At 36.8% G+C, this 26,398-nt stretch overlaps 2 protein-coding genes across 2 annotated transcripts; one reads left to right on the forward strand and one right to left on the reverse strand.

The window, feature by feature from the left end:
- The first annotated feature begins 8,023 nt into the window (after nt 1-8,023).
- rasgef1bb (RasGEF domain family, member 1Bb) lies at nt 8,024-20,942 on the forward strand. Its single transcript, XM_048173824.1, has 14 exons — nt 8,024-8,343; nt 11,683-11,860; nt 11,966-12,088; nt 14,057-14,194; nt 14,552-14,782; nt 14,910-14,984; nt 15,110-15,202; nt 15,504-15,606; nt 15,738-15,817; nt 16,634-16,729; nt 16,841-16,936; nt 19,324-19,447; nt 20,328-20,400; nt 20,525-20,942. The coding sequence occupies exons 2-14, from the start codon at nt 11,690-11,692 to the stop codon at nt 20,544-20,546; spliced, it is 1,425 nt and encodes a 474-aa protein (XP_048029781.1). The 5' UTR covers nt 8,024-8,343; nt 11,683-11,689; the 3' UTR covers nt 20,547-20,942.
- A 181-nt stretch (nt 20,943-21,123) lies between these two features.
- si:dkeyp-41f9.4 lies at nt 21,124-25,177 on the reverse strand. The gene is made up of 2 exons (XM_048173838.1): nt 23,869-25,177; nt 21,124-23,564 (listed from the first exon to the last, which is right to left on the reverse strand). The coding sequence occupies exons 1-2, from the start codon at nt 24,119-24,121 to the stop codon at nt 22,567-22,569; spliced, it is 1,251 nt and encodes a 416-aa protein (XP_048029795.1). The 5' UTR covers nt 24,122-25,177; the 3' UTR covers nt 21,124-22,566.
- Nucleotides 25,178-26,398: the final 1,221 nt, after the last annotated feature.

Consider the following 26,398-nt stretch of genomic DNA (forward strand, 5'->3'; position numbering starts at 1 on the left):
TTGTGTTTCTCCAGCCCCAACAGCCAATCACACACTCCGGAGGCACTACGTCAGATTTCATGACGTTGCTTAGACTTTGTTTTTCAATCCTGAAGAACGAAATTGCTCAGAAAAATGCAAAAATAACAAATTTCTCCTTGTTGATTCACATCTCAAAAATGTGTTTTGGGGTTTTATGACCCTTTAAGGAACCCAAGAGGAAGCTTCACCTTTAACACAACTAACCATATAACTCAACTCATGAACCCTAAACAGAATAAATTGCTGAACCTACAGTAAGTAGCAGCAAAACTGTGTAAACAGCACAATATGCAACACCATATATTATAGAATACTAACAATTATAAATGATTTGCTGATATTATAAGCAGTTTAGCCAAGCTGAGAGGATGTGGAAGGATATTTAGTGAACATAATCTCTGCTGTGCTGATTTTGGACTTGGACATAGACACACAGCAAAACAGTCAGTCTGTCTGGAACATTGAGCAAGAGATGATCCAAGCTCTTTATCTCATCAAATGTGTGTGTGTGTGAGTGAGTGAGTGAGTCTTTTGTCATCCAAAATCAGGTCATACACTGATTGATGCCCGGGGTCTTCCTAGATCGAGAACCAGGCAGACTTTAGTGAAGCAGAAAACAGAAAGGGAAGACAGGAAGGGAGTGTTTGACCACCATATGGGAACAAACGCCATATTGTGATAACCACCACCTGGAAACTGCACTTCCTGAAACATGTTCAACATCCTTTTTTTTCTAGAAAATTTGCAATCAAATCTTTTTAACCGTAACTAGGATTATCTTGCATCAAATTGACACTCTAGTTAGTGTTTGTGTTTTCTTTTTTCTGTGCTTCTTGTGAAGCCCTGTATGAGCGGCTGAGACAATAGAGGTCTGTCACAGCTGTGTTTACCACTTTGGCCCCATTTCCACCTCTCAAGGCGGGCTGCTTTTAACAAGCCTTTTCAAAAACATACAGAGCCCCTAACGCACACAGAGACACTCACCAGGGTAAGCTAACGCACCTTTATCAGCACAAACTTCTATTAATGAAGTAGTACATTGCCATAACAAAGCCATTAGCATTGCTTTATGTTGCATTACAGCAGTGAACAGTGCTGTGGCTGAATAAGCAAAAAGGAAATTTAGCTATTCTCTGCCATGTGAGGTCATCTGCTGTTTTTTTTTCTGTGTAAGGTTGAGGCCATCTTAGGAGATTGTTTGTTTTTCTGGTGACTTGGCTGGCAGGAGCGCTCTACGGTAGACGCTCTCACAGCTTCTGTGATTGTACTGCTGAGGCCCACATAAGGCTACCAGACTGTTTGTCTTGATGAGAGGACAAGATTTCAAAGTACTCAGAAAGCAAAGAGCTCAAATCTTGATAAACTATATAAAATTATGTAAGTTTTATCCTTTTTTTCAAATTTCCTAATTTCACAAAAATATGTTAAAGGATATTAGTTCACTTTGAAATGAAAATTAGCCTAAGCTTTACTCACCCTCAAGCCATCCTAGGTGTATATGACTTTCTTCTTTCTGATGAACATAATCTGAGAAATATTAATAAATATTAAGCTTGGATGCATCAGGATATTTATTAATATATCTCTGATTGTGTTCATCAGAAAGAGGAAAGTCATTTACACCTAGGATGGCTTGAGGATGAAATTTTCATTTTAAAGTGAACTAATCCTTTAAGCTCAATCCTCAAAATAAACCCTGCTAAAATAAAATATCATATTTTATATATGTGTGTGTCTGTGTATGTTTTATTAAGGATAACATTCTTAAAAGTTTTTTGTCATTTAATTTTTTTCTCAGTGGTGACTCTCATTGCTGTAGTAAAGTATTTTTACAGTATTTATCTGTACAGTAAAAGTAATTTTTTTTATTTTAATTAATATAATTCAAAAGCAGTCAAGAGAAACTATAAGGATTTACAAATGCTTTACAATTTAAAGCTGAAGTGTGTAATTTCTGTACCTCACCAAATTTAACTGCAAATTCTCACAAACACTGCCTATAGGTCAACAAACAGATAGTCCCGCCCCAAACTCACGCTATTGGTTGAGCAGCAGGTTGGGCTGGTTCAGGATGCTTAAACAGAATAATGTTTTTATAGTGCCACAGGCACAGTGTTACACTTTTATTGGGAATCAATAAATGGTTAACTTATAATTCATAATATTAAATTAAATAGTTTCTGTACATTAAGCAATAATTATATTATAATATTTCAATTATTCAATATTTACATATTTAAAATAATTACTTTTTTGCATTAAAGTATAAAGTATTTTTTTTTTTTAAAAAGTACTATTTTATTTGAAATGAGGGGGGTGCTTATTCATGAGAAAAGGTCAAGGTACTCACAATCAAAATATCTTGGCCAGGTGCAAGATCAAAAAAAATGCTTATTCACCCATAGGTTATTTGTGGGGAATGTTTGTTTATGCTTTTTGGGCCACAATATGAGGCGACCACAATACACAAGGGAGCAATTTTATCACTAATTTGGAAGATAAAATTAGCTATGATAAAGTACACAGATGACACTAGTGTAAACAAACAGCGATGGTGTCTTCTGTGACTGTTCATTGTGACTTGGTTTGTTTTTACATGCTATGATGCAGGGGCACTGTACTGTTTTTTACTTTTATCACTTTGGATTGGAAAGAGATGGAGAGAATGAGACAGAGAGAAAGAGAGCAAACTGTGGGAATGAGATCCTGTCTGGTTGAGGTTGTTCTCCTTCAGTTTCCCTCTCTTCCTGAAAGTCCCTCCCTCTCCCCTGTTGTTTTTCCTGGCCAGCTGTACTTACTGTTCCCACTTTGTGTGTGAGTGTGTGTGTGTGTGCATGTGAGTTTGAAGAGTTTGCACTCTTATCCACTCCCTTTCCCTTGAGCTTGACACACACACACACACACACACACACACACACACACACACACACACACATTCATAATGAACAGATCTGTCTACATGCACAATGAGGCACTGTTGGAATGTTACTACACTCTAACTATGCACTCTTCAAAGTAAACGGTAAACAAATTTGGATCATGAAGGAGATGGAGGAGGAGATTCTCAACGGCCATGAAACGTAAAGGACACAACCATGTTGCAGCACATCCTGTTTGTATCATTTTTTTACCTTCCCCTCTAAAGACTCTTCCAAGCACCTGCAGCTCTGAATATAAATAATAAACACACGCTAAGTTCATTACAATATCCATTCATTTTAATCTATTAACATCTTAAAATTTAATACATTAAAACAAATTATAAAATATTTATAAAATAGCCTATAATTTATAATTATTTACACTATTTAATCAGCAGGATTAAAAAAAAAAAAAAAAGATCACGAAAAGATAAAAAATCTGTCATTAATTACACTCACTCATTTTATTTCAAATCCATACAACATTCTTGTTCCCATGAAACACAAATGGAGATATTAGGGATTGTGTAATATTCATAATCATCCAACCTGGCACAACATGCAAATGAGATTTGAAATAAATATATTTTCAGTCAATAATGACTTCAGTCTGTTCATCACACAAAGTTATTGCATGGCTTCAAAATACTACTTTTATGTTTTTTTGTTTACCTTGACAGTACCTGGTCACTAATTATGAACAAGAGCTGCATGAACATTCTTCAAAATATCTCCTTTTATGTTTCATGGAAAAAATAGTTACTTTACAGCATTGTGAAGCCAACCCAATCTCACGGCAATTCATACGTATTTTAAGAGGTGGCTAATTCGTACAAATTCGTATGACCTCACTTTTTTTGCTAAATCATAGGTATTTTACGAGTTGCCAAATTCGTATGAATTCATACGAATGACCTACCCCTAACCTCGACCTAAACCTACCCGTCACTTGGGTTTAGACAAATCGTTTGAATTTGTACGAGTGAGGTTGTACGAATTTGCCACCTCGTAACATACATATGAATTGGTCGTGAGATAGCGTTAGTGAAGCCGTAGTGAATTTACAAAAATTAAGGGCTGTTGTTAGGCACGATGTCTAAATTCGCTGTAAACCATGGCTTCACAGGGCTTATTGCTTTTATTAAACAATTAGTCCATAAAAACATTAATTTTAATATTTATGTAATGAGGTCACAGGTGTAGGCTATGTAGAGTAATTTACAGTGGATTCAAACGTGGCTCAGCCAATCAGAATCGAGGACCGGAACTGTCCATTTTATAATTTCGGTTTTAAGTGATTTACAGGAATTGGTGCTATTAAAATATGTGTTCTTTATAAGCCATTAGTTTTGGGAATGTAAATAAATCAGGAATTTAGCTGCAGAGTAGAAGGGGTGGCTAGAAATGTTAAAATCATAAACAATTATCAGTTAGTAGACAAAGCAGATATAAAATGGATCAGTTGTACCAACAGAGTGGCACTTGTTGTGAATAAAAGGTTTGGACTGATCACACACATTGTGATTAGTCATCATTAAAATTACCACAGGCCTCAAATCGTGTCTACTGTAGCGGACAATGATGCATTATTTATTATTTTTCTCGATAATTCACACACATGTACATTTACAGGAAACTCCTACTGAAAATGGGGGAGGGGCATTTTAGAATTGAGTTCATTGGAAAACTATTCAGCGGCCAGCACAGACATGAATAGTGCACAGTTCACCTTCATGAGCGCTTGCATGTGAGATGAGGGTCATTAACACTTGCGGTGATGACGTCACCATGCACATGGGGACCGCTGAGAGAGCTACTGAACTATTCTGTCGCACACAGTGGGCACCGTGTTTGAAGGTCAGTGAACCAGGGGGCTGAATCACTTTCTTACTGGAAAGCAGTGAGTCACACTCCCACCCCCATTATTCAAGCGTATCCATTGTCGACCCAACAGATGTTATTGCACTCATCCTTAATGGCTTGCAGGTTTCATTTCCATTGTCAGATGGAATTTCCCTTAAGTGAATGTTTAGCATTTTTTCATGTTCTGATTGTGTTTTGGTATAGTAGTACAAGCAGATGGCACCATATTCATAAGCTTTATTTATTTATATTTTATTTAACTCTATAAATTACTCATACAGATGCTTGGACTGTATTGCTGTGAAAGTTTTAGTAAGCTAAAGAATATCGCCAAAGAGAGTGCAGCAAAAATGCCTATTTAACAGGAAACTTAATATGCCGTTAAAAGGTCACATCATTTTTTTGCAGAAAAAATAGCGAAGGAAACTTTCTTGTGAATTGTGTGTGCTGACGTGGATCCGGTTATGTAATCCCAGGCGATAAAGAGCAACATCATCACAGCTAGCTTGGAGATATAAAAGACTGGAGTTCCCAAAGGGTTCTGCTCTGTTGGTTGAGTCTTTGTGGGTGTAAGCTGAAGCTGTGTGTTTACCATATGTGATAACACCGTCCTTCTGTAGCTGAAGCCCTGCAGGGGCCAGAAGGTTTCAGGGCTTCAGCGCCGTGGGTGGAATCCAACACAGGCTTCAGCCTGAAGCACTATTACTGAGCTCAAGTCAAACTCTCACCATTAGGTGCCTCTTAACGGTGTGGGCGAAGTACATCATTCAGTAAGGCCTCGCAGGGGTGAATTATTCTTACAGACACTTTGTTGAGTGGAGCTGGAGAGGTATGGGCTCAAAATGAAATCCACCTACTTATAAAATGAGACTTGCCTACCTCTGCATTGATGTAATACAAGGTTTATATAACACAAAACTCCCACTTAGTCGACCACACCCACAGAAATAAAAAATATGCTGTTCTGGAAAGAGTGGGATGGCAGTGTTTACCATGGGAATACTGCACACAGCAACATTTGTCTAACCAATAATGTAAATTTTAGGGTGGAACTATCTTTTTGACTGACCAGTGGCAGAACAGGAGGGGAAACCTGTTTTAAACTAATAGCTGCATTCAAATAGAGTGTTTAGCATTTTAGCACTGCCGCTTCCCTTGTCCTGAAGTCAATTCTTTTTTTTTTGAATGGGTTTTAGGTGAAATGCCTGAAATAAGGTCTGTGGGAAAAGGTGGTTGCTAACAAGATAACAAGTGGCTAAAATGGACCACATAAGTTGTTGAGGACATTAAAGGTGCCCTAGAACCAGTTTTTACAAGATGTAATATAAGTCTAAGGTGTCCCCTGAATGTGTCTGTGAAGTTTCAGCTCAAAATACCCCACAGATTATTTTTAATTAATTTTTTTAACTGCCTATTTTGGGGCATCATTAACTATGCACCGATTCGGGCTGCGGCCCCTTTAAATCGCGCACTCCCTGCTCCCCCGAGCTCTTGACTATAATACAATGCATTTACAAAGTTCACACAGCTAATATAACCCTCAAATGGATCTTTACAAGATGTCCATCATGCATACTGCATGGATGCATCGGATCATGTAAGTACAGTATTTATTTGGATGTTTACATTTGATTCTGTATGAGTTTGATAGTGCTCCGTGGCTAAAGCTAACATTACACACTGTTGGAGAGATTTATAAAGAATGAAGTTGTGTTTGTGCATTAAACAGACTGCAAGTGTTTAAAAATGAAAATAGTGACGACTCTTGTCTCCGTGAATACAGTAATAAACGATGGTAACTTTAACCACATTTAACAGTACATTAGCAACATGCTAACGAAACATTTAGAAAGACAATTCACAAATATCACTAAAAATATCATGTAATCATGGATCATGTCAGTTATTATCGTGCAATCTGCCATTTTTCTTACCTAGTCTGATGATTCAGCTGTGCACAGATCCAGACGTTAATACTGGCTGTCCTTGTCTAATACGTTGAACATGGGCTGGCATATTCAAATATTGGGGGTGTACATATTAATGATCCCGGCGGTTACGTAACAGTCGGTGTTATGTTGAGATTCGCCTGTTCTTCGGAGGTCTTTTAAACAAATGAGATTTACACAAGAAGGATTAAGCAATGGTGTTTGAGACTCACTGTATGTCATTTCAATGTACTGAACTCTTGTTATTTAACTATGCCAAGGTAAATTCAATTTTTGATTCTAGGGCACCTTTAAACATCAAGAAAAACCCATCTACTCATTAGTCTGCTTTCATAGCCTCATTGTGTTTACTCATGCTCTTGCAAACTATTCCAACTTATACTTTAATAGAAAATGTGTTTTAGAGAAAGACTGAAAGAGGTGGAGCTTAGTGATGGTGACATTAAAGTCATGAGACTGTGGTGTAATTCGTTTATATGCTGTGTAATTCGTTTATAGCCTACATTTAGCTTTTTACTAGCGATAGTATTTAGGCTTCAACAGTTAATTTGTGAAGATTATCATGATGAACAAAACGTGTAAGAATCATAAACTTTTGTTGGTCACAAAGCTTATTTTTCAAGCTAACTTTTGCCTACAAAAATGCTTCTTCCCCGCAGCACTCTATTCTCATAATTTCAAAATACACTGATATCAAATAAGGAATTAATATAATATATTATAAATACATTCTCAGGCATAGTACATCCACCATGCTGTCAAACAATTTACTCTTTCTTGGTAGCTAACACTTACCTTTTTCAGTTTTTGAACTCTTCATTAGAGTGCAAAGATTACACACTTCAAAATCTCAGTACATGCAGTAGGCTTTCCAGGTATTGTTTACATCTTGTTTCATGAATACTGCGTGTATTTGTATATCCTCATTTGATGACACTAGAAGCGCAGAAATCGCTTCACCCATAATTTTGAATATCACTTGTCTTAGTTTATGCTCTAAACGATATAATATTGCACCCTGTACATCGTTTATAACGATTCACAAAACCCAAATGAACTATTATGTATTTTTGAAAATAAAAACAAGTGAAGGGTGTGTACAGGCAGCATTTGCAAACTTGAACCTTCAAAACAACCAACTGTTTTTATTTGTCAGTGGTTTGTGCGCGTCTAGGAAGTTGATGGACATCGTCCTGGCCAATAAGATCTCTCGAAAATTTCAATTTGTTGCTTCCTGCCTCTGATTGGCTCGTCTTTCCTTGTGGGCGACACCGCATTTTCCGGTTTTCCTTCTTAATGCTTTCGGTGTTACAGGAATTCGATATTAGTTTCTCATGTTCGCGATCTGGATTATTAGTAAAACAATGGAGACCATCGATCATCACGAAGCATCCGTTTGTGTTACGTTAACAATGAACTGATTATTTGTATCGCACGCAAAAGAAAGATAAGAAGACCTTAATCTGCGACCTTTCATTGTAAGAAAGCAACTTGATCTGGGGTGTGCACGCTTTTGGAGGCTTTTTGTTGGACTTCCTTGGATATCCCTACCGTCAACATTCTTTTACATTTACTGTTTTAATTCTGTGGTGAGTTTACAGCCTTCTGCAAATCACTACCTTTCAAAAACTTTTAAAAAGACTGTGCCATGCTGCCTTTTTGCTTAATAACTATTGTTTTCTAACTTATTGAATGCAACCACGAATGCAACAATACACGTATCTAAAAACGATTAGTTAACCTCTTAAAACACATTTAGTTTGCTGCACGTTTGTTCATATATAATTCAACTGTTCCCTAATAACACTTTTTTTCAGTTGTCAGTTTTTTTTTTCTTCTTCTTCTTCTGATCGGTGTGTTTGAACTTGTTTTCGTTTCGCTTGTGTTGCTCATACATGTGTAAGAGTGATTGCACACACAGTCCATCTGTGATTTTCAGTCTGGTCTGATGAGTCAGTCAGTTAGTGAAGGGCAGATTCGTGAAATTACACTGACTGCACCGTCTGTTTACCATCTCCTTCCTCCTGTTTTGATGAACTACTTGTATTTAATGTATTTCTGATGTTCCGTTTCTTCAGTTCTGTTACTGAATGTGTTTCAGAGAAGCTTAATGACGCTGTTTACTACGCTTCTCTTGGGAAGTATCACATTTAAAGGAGTATTTCATTCAAAAATATAATTTCAGTCAGTACTTCTCCTTCGTTCTCATGTTGTTCCAAACATGTATGATTTTCTTTGAACAAAAAAAGATTTTGTTCGGAATGTTAGGTTCTGAAAACCTCAGTCAGCATTCACTTTCCATACAATAAAAGTGAATGGTCTCTGAAAATGTCATTCTGCCTGTCATCTCTGTTAATCGTCCAACATAAGACACAAAAGTCATACAGGTTTCGAACAGCATGAGGATGAGTAAATGATGACAGTTGTAATTTTTGGGTCAACTATCCCTTTAATGATCGATGAATAAGCAACAAGGAAAAGCACGAGGCTCGTTCAACAGGGAAGATTCGCACGTTACGTGGTTGGTCAGTGAGTCACTGTTGTCATAGAAATATCAGTCAAATTAGATATTTTTAGAATTTAGAACGTTTTCTTTTAATCACAAGCATGTCAGATCATTTTACTTTTAATCTTATAAACAAACAATTCTTCCCTCTGTTTTTTGTTTTCTAATCTAGTAGAAAAGAACAGAGTCGGTCTGTCATATAGGATGCGTTGTAAACGTTGAAGTCAATGAAGGAGATCAGTGGTTCAAGAAAAGACTCCTGCCATTAAACCTGCTTGACCACAGGACTCTTCCTTAATCCAATAACAGTGTTTAGAGTTAAGAGTACACCTAGTACACAGGAGCTTTAGAGATTGCAGAGCAGGATGGGAAATTAACTTTTTAGACCACCATCCACTGTGGCTGGTAAATGCCTTTTTGCTTGTTAGTTTGCTTGTTTTCTCCCAATTCAAATATATAAAATAACTTCAGAAATTAACTTTTGCATAACTATTCCTGATTGAAAATAAAGTGCAAGATATCATAACTAAATAAAGTGTTAGAATATATAATAATTGCCAGTCTTTATGTTGGATTATTTTGTAGGTTTTTGTGAGTCATAGAGGGGCTTTTTTTTTTATTTTTACATTGTACATTTTGCATTTCACTTTTATAACTTTTAGTGACATTTTTGACTCTTGAAAATCTGATCACACTAAAATCTTTTAGCGTGGGCCAGCCTTAAACAGTTAGTTCATCAAAAAATGAAAATTCTGTCAATAATTACTCGCCCTCATGTCGTTTTAAACCCATAAGACTTTTGTTCATCTTCGTAACATGGATTACTTTTATGATGCATTTACTACCTTTCTGGGGCTTGAAAGTGGTAGTTGTGTATGCTGTCAATGGAGGGACAGAGAGCTCAGATTTCATTAAAAAGATCTTAATTTGTGTTTCGAAGATGAACAAAAGTCTTATGGTTGTGGAACGACATGAGGGTGAGTACTTAATGACAGAATTGTAATTTTTGGGTGAACTAACTGTTTAGGGCTGGTCCACACTAAAAGTTTTTTAAAATCTTACCAAAATGTGAGAGACCACAAACATGACGGTTAAAAACAATCCTAGGTTTAACAGTTTTGTTCCTATAGTTTGTGGAGTGCTGCAATGTGACCTAGACAGCACACCACACATTAACAGATTCCATTCACAAACAACCAGATTCCCGACTGTGAACATGGGAGATCTTGCGAAATCTCTCATGATTAAATGTGACTTTGGACTAGAGTAAACAAACATGGCAGACGACTGGCAAAAAGAAACTGTGATAATAGTGTTTGGACTGCTTTTTACAGAAACTTTCACGGGGGGGAAAGGAGGAGGTTTGGATGAAGTCATGTTATGCTTCCGTCACCTCGCTTTCTGATTGGGTATCGTTTTGTTCCATGTGACAATCTACAGAGAGCGTGCATGTTTGTTCTCTGAGCTTCCTGGTCGTAAATATTCAACACGTTGGATATTTACAATTTGAGATCGGTGCGGCCCCGATGGATAAATCACTCTTAACACATCATCAAGACAATCAGTCGGAAGGGGAGAACTGGGCCCAAAATCAGCCCGATTATCTTGTAGTGTTTTGGGTGCCTTAACTTATGTTGACCAAGCACATGTTTATATGGAAGCTCCAAATCCAAATTAAACCCTGCGGCTCGAGACGACACATTGATGTCCTAAGACACGAAATGATCGGTTTGTGTGAGAAACCGAACAGTATTTATATCACTTTTTAACTCTAAAACACCACTATGTCCAACTGCCCTCCACATCCAGTTGGTGAGGTCAGAATACACGTTCTGATGACGGAAGTGATGTCTCGCACTTTGCTTCAATGAGTGCGAGACATCATTTAATATTTTTGCAGTCTTGTATACGTACGATTTAGATTGAATAACAAAGAGAATGTTGAAAATTGGGAGTTTGTATCTCACAATCATGACCAATTCTCACAATTCTGAGAAAAAGTCAGAATTTGTTTTTGTTTGTTTGTCACCACGGTGACGTTATCTAGCTGAATGACATGCATGACGATTCGCTAATATAGAAGATGAAATTTCATAAGTATCAGTTAAAATGGGTTGGAAAAGCAAAAAGAAATTCCGTAAAGTTCCAAAAAAAGCGTTTTTACGAGTCTACCTGTAATGTCATGTCTTTACGTTTTTGGTTTTATTATTTGTTTAAAGCAGAGTGAAATGTTTAATAATAAAAAAAAAAAAAAGTCACATAAAAATGTTTGCTGTTGTTGTGTTGGTGGAAACTAGCTAGTAGATAAACTGCTTGCCTGTACCCGCATTCATCTGGTGGTGGGTGTTCATTTCACACCTTTCAGAGAGATGCTGCCTGCATTGCAACTTTCTTACTGACTGACTAATGTTTTCATCCACAGGTCCAACATGCCACAGACAACTCCATATTCAAGCAAATTCAACCCTAGTACTTACAGTCACCGGCAACCTGTGGAAGAGAACTATGGGGGTTTGCACTATCGTGATAATAAGCTTGTGGCTGGGTCTCTTGAAGCCCTGATACAGCTTTTGGTCCCTACTGTGGACTATTACCCTGACGTAAGCATAAACAGCCTTTATACTTTCCTATGATAATTTTTATAATCTCTCCTTGCACAGTAAATGTCAAGTTTGATTGACGCTTGAGATTTTCTTGTGTTTCAGAGGTCATACATTTTTACCTTCCTACTAAGCTCCCGTCTCTTCCTGCATCCGTTTGAGCTCATGTCTCGTGTTTGTTACCTTTGTGTGGACCATCACAGGGTTGGCGACCCACAGACCGATAAGGTACGTGCTGTAATCTTATGAGTGGGAAGTATGACCAAGATGTTATATCACCACATGAGTGTTTTTACATCACAATATTGTTATCCTTGCTGGAAATAGCATGACCATGTATTGCATAACCATGTGGTAATGTCTGTTTTTGGATAATCCAGTGAATCAAACATATTTCACAAGTGAAAGGTACTTGATGGACGAAAACCAAATGAATGAATAAGTCTGGCATCAGTGCAAAAACATCTTCACATTATGTAACACTTAAAAGATTCAAAAGAGTCTTACATAATAAAAAATATTGTAGCCACGTTTCATCCATTTTTACTGTGTGACAACTCATGAATCAGTTCTATATTAATATGCCAAATTGTTTTTGTTGCTTTATCTACTAAAATGACTAAAACAAACATGAATTAAAAACTATAGTAGAGCTGCTCGATTGATCATTAAAAGATCTCAATCTCGATTCACACACCCACATGATCTTATTCCTAAATTAAAACCATTTGTGTATGTCTATTATTAACCCTTTGACAAGTATGATCACGACAAACATTCAAATGTGTTGGCGCTGCCGCTGATCCAAAAAGGTAGGTGTGTGTATATGTGTATATATGTATATATATATATATATATATATATATATATATATATATATATATATATATATATATATATATATATATATATATATATATATATATATATATATATATATACACACACATATACACACACACACACACACACACACACACACACACACACACACACACACACCTACCACCTCCCACCACACCTATACATATAGGTATGAAACGCCTACACAAACAGAAAAAATGATACTGTGTGGTTGAAAATACTTTTAGAATAATTCAAATTATCACAGAAGTACTGGGATAAGTTTATAGTTTGGATATAAACACTGATGTCTATGATAGTAATCAAAATCACCTTTTGTAACTTGGCGAATAAAGTTTGTATTGATTACATCACGATTACCTCCATTCATTCATTCATTCATTCATTCATTCATTCATTCATTCAAAGCTGATTTAAAAAAAATAATTCAAATGAACTATTTTTAAATATACTCCAGCAATTAACATTTTGTCAGAACACCTCTCTTAAATTAGATTATTTTTGTATAGTTGTGTATTCAGAATCTTTTAAACAAAAAATTTATCCAGAATCATGCAGCTCTACTAATAGATGTTTTTTTTTTTTAAACACAAACTTATAAAAATCACAAAAACACACAACAAAATTACTAAAACTTTATCTAAAATTAAAATGAAAACAGAAAATCTAATTTAAAATATTAAGAAAAGCTATAATAGTATTTCAGTGGTAATAAAAAAGTTCTCTGGTCTTCAATTCACTATAAAATTTTCCCATAATGATCCCATAGTGTTTATTCATTATTTCACTTACTTCACGACTCCCCCATCCACCCCCCCGAGGCAAGCTAAAAGCATTGACGCACTATATATATTTTTAAAGAATCGTGATATATATTCAAGGGTTTTTTTGTTTGTTTTTTTTGTGCATTTCAAAACATGATTATTAAACAGTTCAAATGATTTACAAAAGTCATATTTCAAGATTGATGCATATCAGTCTTCAAATTTAATCGTTAAAAAAAGCTCTCCTCATGTAGTCCTCATGCAGTTTTTATATATACATTTATATGTTACATATACATACACAAATCTAATTACCTCATGGATAGTATAGTATAAATGCTAAGCAGAATCTCTACTGATTAACACACTAACTAACACTACTGATTAACACATTTCTACTGTTGTACGCTATATGCAGTCATGCCACCCAGCCCTACTGTGACACACACACCTGTACATGTGCACTTTACTAAAATAAACAGCGCTCGATCATTATTGATGAGTATTTATAGCTATTACCAGCAAACTGTAGATGACTCAGTGCTAATTGTCCTGCTTTACTCAACAGAAAAGAATACGGGAAATAGCACCGAAAATCGTGCAGCTGCTCACAGAATGGACGGAGACCTTTCCGTACGACTTCAGGGATGAGCGTATGATGCGCAGCCTCAAAGAGATGACCCACCGGCTTGCCTTCGGAGATGAGGTCAGTCGAGATGACATCACCTTGATGAACATCATGATTGCATCATGTTATTGTTTGTCTGTGAACTGAATAATAAATGAATAATGAAGTATGACTAAATTCTACATGGCTTTTGTGTGAATATATCAATATATTGGACAACGTGACATGGGTTTGGAGCCAAATGCAAGTGCGTTTGTGCATCATATTGGATTTGCATGTACGTAGTTTGGCTCCAAAACCTCTAACGTATTTCCTTTTCGCACAAGCTGGGATATCAACAACACTGCTTACAGTTACCAAATGTTATTTTTGGCTACAGACATGAATAGATATTATAATGCTGACATTGGAAATGGTTCTGTTGTTTTTGACTAGCTCTCACGGAGGGCCATGCAGAGACTCATTCAGCGCCTCTTACGCAAGCTGACCACCCTCGGACAGTACGAAGAGTCGCTGGCGACATCCAGCGCCGCTGCTGCCGCCACCGCCATGGACCGACCGGTCGCCCTGAAGTCCAAACAGCAGTTAGTACGCAGAGACGAGTGCGTTTTGAACCTATGCGATGACCCTTTCATTTTCGCCCAACAGCTGACACACATCGAGATGGTGAGTGACGGCAAGCTTCAATCTGATCGGCTGTCAGTATTGATGTTTTACGATATCCACATGTAATATCTGTTTCTGTACTTTATGGATTCAGTCTTCAAGCTGCTCTCATGTTTTCCACACGTAGGAGAGACTCAGCTTTATTGGCCCTGAAGAATTCGTTCGAGCGTTTGCTCAGAAAAGGCCCTCAGACAACCATAAGGTAAGCTGGTCACACATCTGTAGTTGAAGATTACGTAAAACGCAGTAAATAGATGGAAACAGAATGGCCACAGATAAGGAAGACAGTTCATTACTTTCAATGACAATTGAACTTTTGTTCTTCAGAGTTTCTTCAGCAAAAGAAAAGCAAGTAACCTGGAGGCCTATGTTGAATGGTTCAACAGACTGAGCTACCTGATAGCCACAGAAATTTGCATGGTGAGCACACTCTTCATCTATTTTGGGAATAAAGCCAAGCAGTGCTAGCAGGCGAATATCTTATCTTTTGTTGACGTCAAAGGTTGTGCAACTACTGTCACATTAATAATTCTGCATATCTTGAGCCTGTGCAGTTCATTTTGTTACTTTTGAATGATCCAGTTGTGTTGGATTGCTACTTGATTTTCAATGTAAAATCTGCATTCTCATGCAAAACCAGCTCAGAACCACTGCTATATGTTGTTGATTGTATGGTTGGCAATCTTTGACATTATGCTGCCCTCTGCTGGTTCGTCTTCAGCCGGTGAAGAAGAAACACCGGGCAAGAGTGCTGGAGTTCTTCATAGATGTGGCACAGGAATGCTTCAACATCGGCAACTTCAACTCATTAATGGCCATTATTAGTGAGTACATATATTGAATTATATTGTTAATCATTTTTAATTTTTTAATTTAATTTTTTTAACCATTTTATAACCACAGTTTGATTTGCATTGAAGTGACTTAACATGTTTAACAATGTTTTACTGTGTAGCTGGGATGAACATGAACCCTGTATCCAGACTGAAGAAAACCTGGAATAAAGTCAACACGGACAAGTTTGACATCCTGGTGGTAAGGAAGCTGCTTTGAGGAAGAGAGAAAGATATGCACTAGAGTCCCAACAGTCTGAGACCATCTAATTTAACCTAGAAATACACAGAACATTTTGAGATGTTGACATTTTTAGAACAAAAAAACATTAAGATAAAAAGAAAAAGATGGACCTTTTATGCTTTTTTTACATGTTCAACTTTTTTAGTGTGTAATGTTGTTTGACCATGGAAAAGATCTGCAAAGTTATAAAGCACAAAGTCTCTCCAAAGGGAGTTATTCTCTATACTAGTAAGCAGTTTCTGAACTCCCTGATACGCCTCCAGTGTAGTCTTAAGTTTTCTTCTGGGAACAAACATCACAATAAATCCCACCCAAGGCATATGCAAAAAAGAAGCAAGGCCTGGTTGAGTTAGTAGTGTGTTGAAACTCAGTTATGGTAAGGGGCGTGAAGTTTCCCAAACACGCACAAAGCGGTTGACCAATCACAACACACTGGTCCAGCTGACCAATCAGAGCACAGTGAGCTTTTCAGATGGAGGAGCTTCATGGAGACTAAACAGAGCGTTACTGACAGAATAAGGAATAGAAGTTCTGCAACATATATGAACATTCAAACATGAAATCCTATTATAGTAGACCTCAAAAACAACCTTTAAGAAACTACACTCATTCTTGGTCTCTAATCAAATAAGCAAAGGCAAACTTGACCGTGTAATTTGAATTCCATAAGAAAAATTGAAGCCTTTTCATAAGTGGTTTCAGACTTTTGGACTTTAAACTATACAGATTTGTGTATATACATAGTTGATTTTACTGTTTGATTTGTTGTCTTAGCACCAAATGGACCCATCTAGCAACTTCTACAGCTACCGCACTGCCCTGCGTGGAGCAACTCAGAGGTCTAGTACAGCACACACAAGCCAAGAAATGGTAATTTTTTTTTTTTTTTTTGTTAAAAATTTACGTTTTCATACAAAACTAATTGTATTACATTTGAATTAAATGTGAATTTAATGTGAACTCACCCTTCTTGTCTTTCAGATTGTTATTCCTTTCTTCAGCTTGTTCATAAAGGATATCCACTTCCTTAATGAAGGCTGTGTCAATAGATTACCTAATGGCCACATCAATTTTGAGGCAAGTTGGCATGTAAAGCTAATACTACAGTGTTTCCCACAGGATTTTGTGAAACTGGATTTTTGTGTGTGTGTGTGTGTGCGTGTGTGTGTGAGTGAGAGAGAGAGAGAGAGAGAGAGAGAGAGAGAGAGAAGAAAAAAAAACAACCCGTATGAAAATTTTGTACATTTTAAAGTTAAATTCATCAATCTTGTGTGCTTTCAGAGTTCAAAATTAAGAGCTCCAACCCATTTTCAGTGTGCAAATTGAACAAAGAAAAAGTCAGTGCAATGACTTGTACCTGAACTTTAAAGTGGACTCAGCCGTCTTTTTAGTTGTGATATAGTGTCTCAGTCTACATTACACTACATAATAATAATAATGTTATAATATTATTCCTATGATGGTAATAGTCATATATTGTCAAATAAATGCACTGAAAAATAAATGAAACTTTGATCATTATTTTTGTTCCAATTTCTATACATGCAAGTGATAAACCCGTGAGCTTTGATTTTGACAAACTATAGTCGAGCTTTTATTTCGTCGGAAAACAAGTTTACAAACGCGTCTCATTACTCACAACTATGCAAATGTGAAAATAATGCATAGCTGGTGCCCGCTACATTCACAAAGGCACGTTAAACTGAGCACATGGAGAGATAGAGTTCACTGGCGCAAAACCACGTTTTATGTTATTATGAGAAGTTTAAATATATTTTCGGGCTGCCACAGTCTAGTTAATGAATGGGAAGCACTGAAATTATTTGTGGCGGTCATTGTTAGGGATGTAACGATGCATTCGGAAATGGTTGAAAATTGATTCAAATATGTGATGATTCAAGTTGGTTGAGATGCTAAATGAATCGCGATACATTTGAGGGTGACGGTTTATATGAATATATATCTGAGGAGAGCTGACTGGGTTCAGAAAAGTTTAGTATTTTCTCTTCATCTTACTTCCGTACAATGCATTTTAAAGGGATAGTTCACCCAAAAATGAAAATTTGATGTTTATCTGCTTACCCCCAGAGCATCCAAGATGTAGATGACTTTTGTTTCTTCAGTAGAACACAAATGATGATTTTTAACTCCAACCGCTGCCGTCTGTCAGTCAAATAATGGGAGTGAATGGGAACTCGAACAATAAGAGTCGAAAAAAACTACCATAGACAAATCCAAATTAAACCCTGCGGCTCGTAACGACACATTGATGTCCTAAGATACGAAATGATTGGTTTGTGCGAGAAACCGAACAGTATTTATATCATTTTTTTACCACTAATACACCACTATTTCCAACTGCATTCAGCACTCGTTTAGTGAGGTCTGATCATGCTCTGACAACGGCAGTGATGTCTAGCACTCATTGAAGTATATGCGCGAGACATCACTGCCGTTGTCAGAGCACGATCAGACCTCACTAAGCGAGTGCTGAATGCAGTTGGACATAGTGGTGTATTAGAGTAAAAAAATTATATAAATACTGTTCGGTTTCTCGCACAAACCGATCGTTTCGTGTCTTAAGACATCAATGTGTCGTCACGAGCCGCAGGGTTTAATTTGGATTTGTCTAAGCAAGTTTTATTTACTCTTATAGTAGAAGTTCCCATTGACACGCATTATACGACTGACAGACGGCAACGGTTCGAGTTAAAAATCATCATTTGTGTTCTACTGAAGAAACAAAGTCGCATACATCTTGGATGCCCTAGGGGTAAGCAGATAAACATCAAATTTTCATTTTTGGGTGAACTATCCCTTTAAAGTAGTATTTATAAGCACACAGCACTGCTTTGTTTACAGCGGTAACCAAGGAAGCGCTGTATTGCCGCTGTTCCATAAGCACAACCTGCTGTCAAGACAGTAAATTTGCTTTCTCATGCAGCCCGTCTGCTGATATGAAGTTTTATGTAGTATAATTTCACAAAGCTAAAGTCTGAATTTTTTTTTTTCTTCAAATGTTAAAAAGTATACAATCTAATTTAAATTAAAAACTGCTAATTTGCATGTATGTAGCATATTTGTTGGGATCGTGATTAAATTGCCTCTAATTTTAAATGGCTACAGATAGTTCAGTCTGCAAATAAACATCTCGTTCATGAATTCATATGAAGAGATTTCTTTTATTTGTATTATTCATTTATTTGATTTAGGATTTGTTTCAAAATTTCATTTTTGTTATAAAAATATTTAAATTTCACAAAGAAATATGCTGCATTTTGTCTGAAAAATGATAGACACTTTCTCATTTAAATCTCATTTTATTGAAAAAAAAAAAAAAAACTGTGAGAAAATCGTATTGTGAAACCATTATCGTGAATCGTATCGAATCGTGGTTAGTTGTTAGTTAGTTGTTACCTTGTTGCTTTTAATATAATAAAACTTTCTCTTTACTAATTTTTCAGAAATTTTGGGAGTTGGCCAAGCAAGTGAGTGAGTTTCTGTCCTGGAGGCAGGTGATCTGCCCTTTTGAGAGGGACAGGAAAACACTGCAGTATCTCATCAGCGCACCAGTATTCAATGAAGATGGTGAGCAGTCACACTTTCCTACTTGCACTTAAAGGTGCAGTAAGCAATTTCTGAGAAATGCTGTTGAAAGTGGATCGGACCAAGCAGCATAATACACTTATAGCCAGTCAGCAGTAAGGGGCGTATCCACTCATGATGGGGGACGAGAGAGAGAGAGAGAGTGAGATTTGAAAAAAGAGAGATGGCTGAGAGAAAAGGTCAGAGGAATGTCACTGGAAAAAGAAGAGTTATGATCAGGCAAGAGCTTTACGACCCACCTTAATATTAGAAAAGCTTTCCAGCACTTAAGAGACCTAAGCAGGAAGGCCTGAAAATGGTCGCTGAGTTTGTTTCTTTTCCATACGTGAGTAACATTGGTTTTGCTGTTTCACAGACCCAAGATATGCTGATATTGTGATGTTAGCTATAGTAACATGAGTGCCATTGTTTTGTTTTTTTGGAGCTGGTGTGCTGCTGTTGGCTAACAACCAACTCTTGCTTGTATGTTCATTTTTCTTGTTCTTCCTTGTTGTTTGTTTGTCAAATTCACTTTATTTTTAGCGAAGCATTATTTTGCTTCTCTTCAGCGATGATGGAGATATCCACTTTGTGCATTTTTGGGGCGGATTAATGAAGGGAGCGGTGTGTTTGTTTGGATTGATTTCATGTATGAGCAGTGTTTCTCGAAAATCGCTTACTGCACCTTTAAGAGAACTAGATGATGAATTGGCTGTAGGTGTTTTGCAAAAAGAAAAATGGAAAGTCCAATCACACACCACTGCAAATAAATACAAGAGGACCAATCACTATTCAGTATGCAAATATTACAATGTCACATATTTCTGTAATAAAAATTTGGGTGAATTAATTGTGGAATAAATGTATTTGTGTTGTGTTACAGAGCTCCAGCTAGCTTCGTATGAGAGTGAAGGTCCTGAAAACAACCTGGAGAGGGACACTCGCCGTTCGCTCAGGTCTGAAGTCTTTTCCGAAAACCCTTGTTCCACACTTTCAGCTGTCATTTTTAAACAACAATGACCTGTCACTAGTGTATGTGAAGGCTCAATTTAATTTGTTTTTTGTTTTCCATTGCCCTAGGTCATCCCTTAGTAGAATGTGAACGGTGAATTTGGGATCGTGTCCTAACACAAGGACTGATGGCACTGAAGACTTTGAAGGACTTTTATAATCATTACACTTTTCTGTGGTTTCATCGCTGAAATTGAGGCTGGATTCTCATTGTAACAGTAACATTATGCTAAAGGAAACATATTCATCTCATTTACCTCAAGTACCTTAATGAAATGTGTTCTAAACATGCTATAAATCTCCTGGGTGAATTAAGAGCATGTCGCTGGCTGACCTGTTCTATTATTACATTGTTTTTGTTTGTTTTTGGTAAGTGGTATTAATAGTTTGTGAACATATTTGTTACAATATTAAAATATATTTTTGTGTGTATTATAGTTTCATGTGATCAGTGTACATGTTTCCCTATAAAGGATCTCTGAATTAAGCTGATTCTTGGGTGGTCACTATTTTCACTTTTCATTCATAAAGCTTTTCTTTTTTATTATTATTATTATTTTTGATTATTTTTATTTTTCAACTAATTTCTTTATTTTTAGTTCATGCATACATTTGGCATTATTCATTTGTTACTGTAGAGATGAAAAGCAAGTAAACAAGTACTCGTACGCCACCTAGTGTCCAAACTAGTATTGCTGCTACAACTTGCAGTGGTAACCAACAATTTAGATGATAAACTTCTAAAGTTTAAACCATTTAAATACATGAATACAATAAGAATCTGTTAGTGCCTTTTAGTATTCTTTCACAAAAAAAAAAAAAAAAAAATCAAGATTAATGCTGGTGTATGATACAGAAAGCAAAACATTTTATTTACAAGTACAATAAAACAGTGATGACATTGGATTGTTTTCTGATAGCATGTATTTATGGTACCATTGATGCTTTTATTTATGGCATTTATGTAGCTTCTTTCAATAAATAAATTAGTTAACAACACAAAATACACCAAATGTAAAATAAAGTGTGTTATTAAAAATTTTCTTTTATTATTTACCGAACAAAGTCGCTCAATTTGACCACATTTACATAAATAAGCATTTTATAAAATATATCAAACATGTATTTAATTTAAATAGAAAATCCTATAAAATCTAATAACAAGATCTTGTGTAGCCCCGCCCCTTTTCAGTGCTGCGCCTCGTTGTGCTCTGTCTTCCGGTTTGTATTTCCACTGCATTAAGGTAAGATCTTACGGATTTATGAATGAATCATTCGTTTTAAAATCTTCCCAGTCTACTAACATTTGTTATGACATCTGCTTCAAAAATTACAATGCTCATGATAACTTTAGTTAACTCTACAATAAGTAAATCCACTTCAACGACTAATTACTCTTCGACAGCGATGCCTTAGAAATATACCGCAAAAACAGGTTCTAAAAACTCATCTTAATGTGAGTGATGCCCCTAGGTAAGTACCAATTAATGTTTTCACTGAAATTCATTGGCATTGACAATACATTTAAATTTGACAATGACATTTACTATACATTTTTTAAAAATATTTAAAAACTTTTACTAAATCAATTTTCAAAATGCTTCTTTAGGTAGGAGGAACAGAATAAGCTTGTTCGACTATATGCTGCACCACCAAGATTGTCTGCCGCCTGACAAAAGCAATGCATTCTGGTTAGAAAATTTGTCCAACTTTGATCGGCGCTGCAGCCGCCTTACGATCACATGTGCCATCAAAGTATTGCAAGAGCAAAACGAGACCAGTCGCCAAGGTCAGGAGCTGCAGTTGCTCAAAATCGGCTGCGAAAGCCTTGATGATGACAAGGACGACGTGTGCTGCTTTTTCTTAGACGAGTTCCTGTATTTAACCAATCTTGATATTGAATATCTGATTTTCAAAACATGAGAATTTCATCCACTTCTTCAGCTACAATCAACACAAAAATCGTGTGGTCTTCCATGGATAACATTGGTTCTACGACCTGATGGCCGTCTCTGTACTCCTCCCCCTCTTGCAACCGGCAGATCTCGCCAGCCGGTGGCAGGCTAGTGTAGTTAATCTCAAAAAACCTAATATTTTTTTTTAGCATCAACTTAGATATGAGAGGTCATGTGACGTGACAGGTGATGACGCTCTCTGAACGCTTCGTTACATATGGGACACTTCAGCTTCTCGTCCCTGTGCCTCTGCTGCTCATCTGACACCGCCTTCTTGTGGTGGGACCTCATGTGTTGCACCAGGTCTGATGTCATATGGAAAGAAATATTACATTTAGCGCACCAGTTCTGCATAGGTAGACCAAGAGAAGATGGAGAGGGAGGCAGTAGCGACTGCAAAGGTGTAGTGTGCAGTTTCTGCAGCCGGGAGGTCTTGGGCCAAAGGTTTGTGCTGGGAAGAAGAGACAACTGTTTGGGAAGGTCCTTGTATAGCAAAGCAGAGCTCTGGAAGTTGAGTGGTAGAAAGCTGGGGAGGAAAGCTGACCAGTTAGGGGTGTTGTCATTGGTAAGACTGGCTGACATCAGTGGGATATGGGGCGTGATGCGTGGAGGTTGTGTGAACGCGCTCTTCCTGTCCTTGTCATCTGGAACATCATACGACCCTCTAGTGGTGAACGCAGGCTTGGTCGCTACTGTAATAGGTTTCAAATCCTGCTTGTCGGGGTCTGTCGTGCAGTTATCATGGCTTTGTAGTGAGCTGCACTGAGAATTTTGGCCCTTGCTGAAAGATTTTTTGCTGGCAGACGACCAGGAGGGTCTATTCACGGCATTAACACAAAACCTTTTCACAGATACCTTTTCATCTCCGTGGGTGTCAAAAGATGATGGTTCGCCATCACTCTCATCTGTGTCTGATTCAAGAGAATGTCTTCTTTTAGTGCTCTTTGCATCTGCGGGTCGATTTTTCCTGCAATTCTCCAGCTCTCGTGCCAAATTATGGAAGTCTGTGGTTGGTTTGCTACTGAGTGAATGAATTTCTGGGATGGTAAGTTTCTTCGAAAAACATATAGGCTTTTTTATGCAGAAAAATCTCTGGTGTGCCAGTAAAGGGAATTCAAAGAGAAAACTTTGTTTGCATTCAGAGCAAATGAAACCTTAAAAAGAGAAAGACCGATAAAAAATCAATTTACATTCATTTCAATTAAACATTTAGGAATTAACAGTGTGTGGTGACAAGTCATTGAATCGTTCATTTAACCATCTCTTTCAAAAACACTGATATATTCAAAAATTAAAAAAGTAGCTTATGAGTGAGTCATTCATGATTCATTCATGAACAAAACAAGTGACTGTCTTTATGAGTTAGTCACTGAATCATTCACTTAATCGATTTGTTCAAAAACACTGAAACACTACATTCAATATAATGCAGTTATATAAAATATAATGTATTCAAACCTTTTGTGTTCTTTTGCTCGGTGCTGAGACCAACCAGTTTGGCTATATCTCTCCCATACCAAGCTAAAAGCTCAGTGTTTTCAGGAATATCCTTTATGGCTCTGAAACATAGATGTCCTTTATTCATATATGCCTCTAGATTTTGTTCCTCTGCGTTCCTAGCCGACTGAATCATCTGCAGATATTCGCTGGGTGCTGATGGGTCAATCTGAACAATGCAAAAGAACATGTCCTTAAGATCTGATAAATTCATGCATTTATTATTTGTAATACCAATAAATTACATTCAATTTATTTGCATAATTTATAATAGCCTATAGGGCAGATCAGTGTCACACAGTGAAGTGGCCACAAGGGCTATATCTCAGTAACTTTAAGGTTTTCTTTCCAAATTGCAATTATACAAATCCTGATTTTCTCTATCAGTGGCTTTGTGCATTGGTTTAAAACTTAAGGGTAAACTTTTTTTGTTCAAAATTAACAAAATATAAATAATGAGTATCAATTCTTCTTCCAAAACGTGTTTTTGTCTTACCCTGATTCATGGTATTCTTATTATAAGTGTTTATACTTTAGACCTGACATTATGGTTTTCTTGGGAAATAGTGTATGTCACTTGTCTGTGTGTGTCTCATCATATTCGTTAATAGACAACATGTTCGACTTGAAGCTGTGCAGACCAACCGGTGTATGACATCAAAGTACCTCAAGAGCAATTAGAGAGCAGATGGCTCCATATTCTTTTGAATCACCCACACAGTCTGCTATTTTAAGTCAAAATCTATAAAAAAAAATAAAAAAATTCAAAAACGCCTAATGCTACAACAGAAACTAACCCCTAACCCAACCCCACACCCTAACAGGCAGCTTTCGTTGACCAATTGTAAATATCATTCGACATGTCCACTACCTTTCGGAATGCCCCTACCTTTCAGCACGCCCAAAAGTACCCACACTTGAAGAATGCAAAACCTCGAATCACCCGTTAAAAAAAAAAGGTCAAAGAGAGGCCAAAAACAAAACACAACAGAGCTTGTAATAAAACAAGAATCAACATTGTCTTGGCTTTTTAGAGATGGTGAGAAAAGAGTGATTTGTTATGTTATAAAAACAACAATACTCTTAATCAGAATGTTTAAAACTAAACTTTCATATGATCATACATTTTTATAATAGCTTGGAAAACACTGCACTGACATACAGTACATTCAGACAAGAGCCAACTATATAACAAAAGAAATTTTTAACTTAATGGTTGGTATTTTAATAGTGTTTTTTTTTCTTTTTTCAATTAATATCAGGTCAGAGGAAGTTGTCATGTGCTTTGTGGGGTTTTTTTTATTAAAATGTTTTATATGTAATCATTCCAAAAATTCTTGTTTCATTGTTGTTTCTACTTGTTCGTTTTCACTGTTTAACAAAATATATAAAGTTCTCAAATGCAAAACAAGATGTTGAATGAACGGTATCTTTTTTCTAGGCAATAATGGTGGAAATTTCATTAGATAACCAAGACCTTAGGGTATGTCCTATATATATATCCTACTGAAATAATTTTTCATCCTAAGAAATTTTCTCTGTGTAAAAGCGTGACAAAGAGTGATGTCATGGTAAGTCGTTAATTAAAGCGCGCAATATTACCTGGAGCACGTAGGCAGTAGCTCGTCTGTCCGAGCACTTAGAGGCGATGAACGCGATGCTGTCACTCAGGGAGGTGTGTGTTACAGCACAAGGACCCAGCACAGCTCCTGCAGGGATGGCTCGAGAGGTGATGATGCTGCTCAGCGTGTTTTTAATCCAGCGCTTAGCAGCCGCTGCGTCCAGCAGAAAACGCGCACTTTCCTCTGGACCCTGAGACAAGACTTTTAAACTCAAACTTTCTGTAGGCTATGTTTTTATAGAGTTTTTATTATTATTATTATTATAAACGCATCTTACCATTTTAATCCACAGCACAGATAAAATCCTACTTTGAGTGTCTTAGAGTGAGTCCTGGTCCCACTGGAAGCTCTGACCGTTGATTCTTAAATTACAAGCGCAATCATTTTTATCTGCGGAAAACAATGACAAGACTCCGCCCCGATCACTTCTGACCTCTGGTCCCTCTGATCTGTGCTCTTATCCCTAATACGAGTCGTTCTGGGTCAGTGTGTGTGCCTGATCTTTTGCTCAAACGTCTAACATGACATCGCTGAGACGAGCTCATTATACTGGCATATTAACAGCAGTGCGCTCAAGCGTTAATGATAACTTATGACTGCAGGCTATTATTCGCATTCAGATACAGGCCGAGGTGCTCACTTTCTTTCTTTCTTTCTTTCTTTCTTTCTTTCTTTCTTTCTTTCTTTCTTTCCATTGAAAGCGTCATGTATCTGCAGCAACACACATGCAGGCCTACACCATCCGCAAAATGATCCACAACTGTTTATTATTTGAGTCCAGCAAAACCACAGAATTTTTTTATCTGTAGTATTTGACAGGACTTAAAGATATTGTACCAAATAGTTCCCTCATGAAGAGAAGCAGCTCC

Source organism: Megalobrama amblycephala, linkage group LG2 (assembly GCF_018812025.1).
Source record: "Megalobrama amblycephala isolate DHTTF-2021 linkage group LG2, ASM1881202v1, whole genome shotgun sequence".
Classification (NCBI taxonomy): Eukaryota; Metazoa; Chordata; class Actinopteri; order Cypriniformes; family Xenocyprididae; genus Megalobrama; species Megalobrama amblycephala.

Coding starts and splice junctions, on each gene's coding strand:
- rasgef1bb (XM_048173824.1), top strand. CDS start 11,690: ATGCCACAGACAACTCCATATTCAAGCAAATTCAACCCTAGTACTTAC. Junction 16,730..16,840: donor CACACACAAGCCAAGAAATG/GTAATTTTTTTT, acceptor CTTGTCTTTCAG/ATTGTTATTCCTTTCTTCAG. Junction 20,401..20,524: donor GACACTCGCCGTTCGCTCAG/GTCTGAAGTCTT, acceptor CCATTGCCCTAG/GTCATCCCTTAGTAGAATGT.
- si:dkeyp-41f9.4 (XM_048173838.1), bottom strand. CDS start 24,121: ATGAATTTATCAGATCTTAAGGACATGTTCTTTTGCATTGTTCAGATT. Junction 23,565..23,868: donor CGAGCAAAAGAACACAAAAG/GTTTGAATACAT, acceptor TCTCTTTTTAAG/GTTTCATTTGCTCTGAATGC.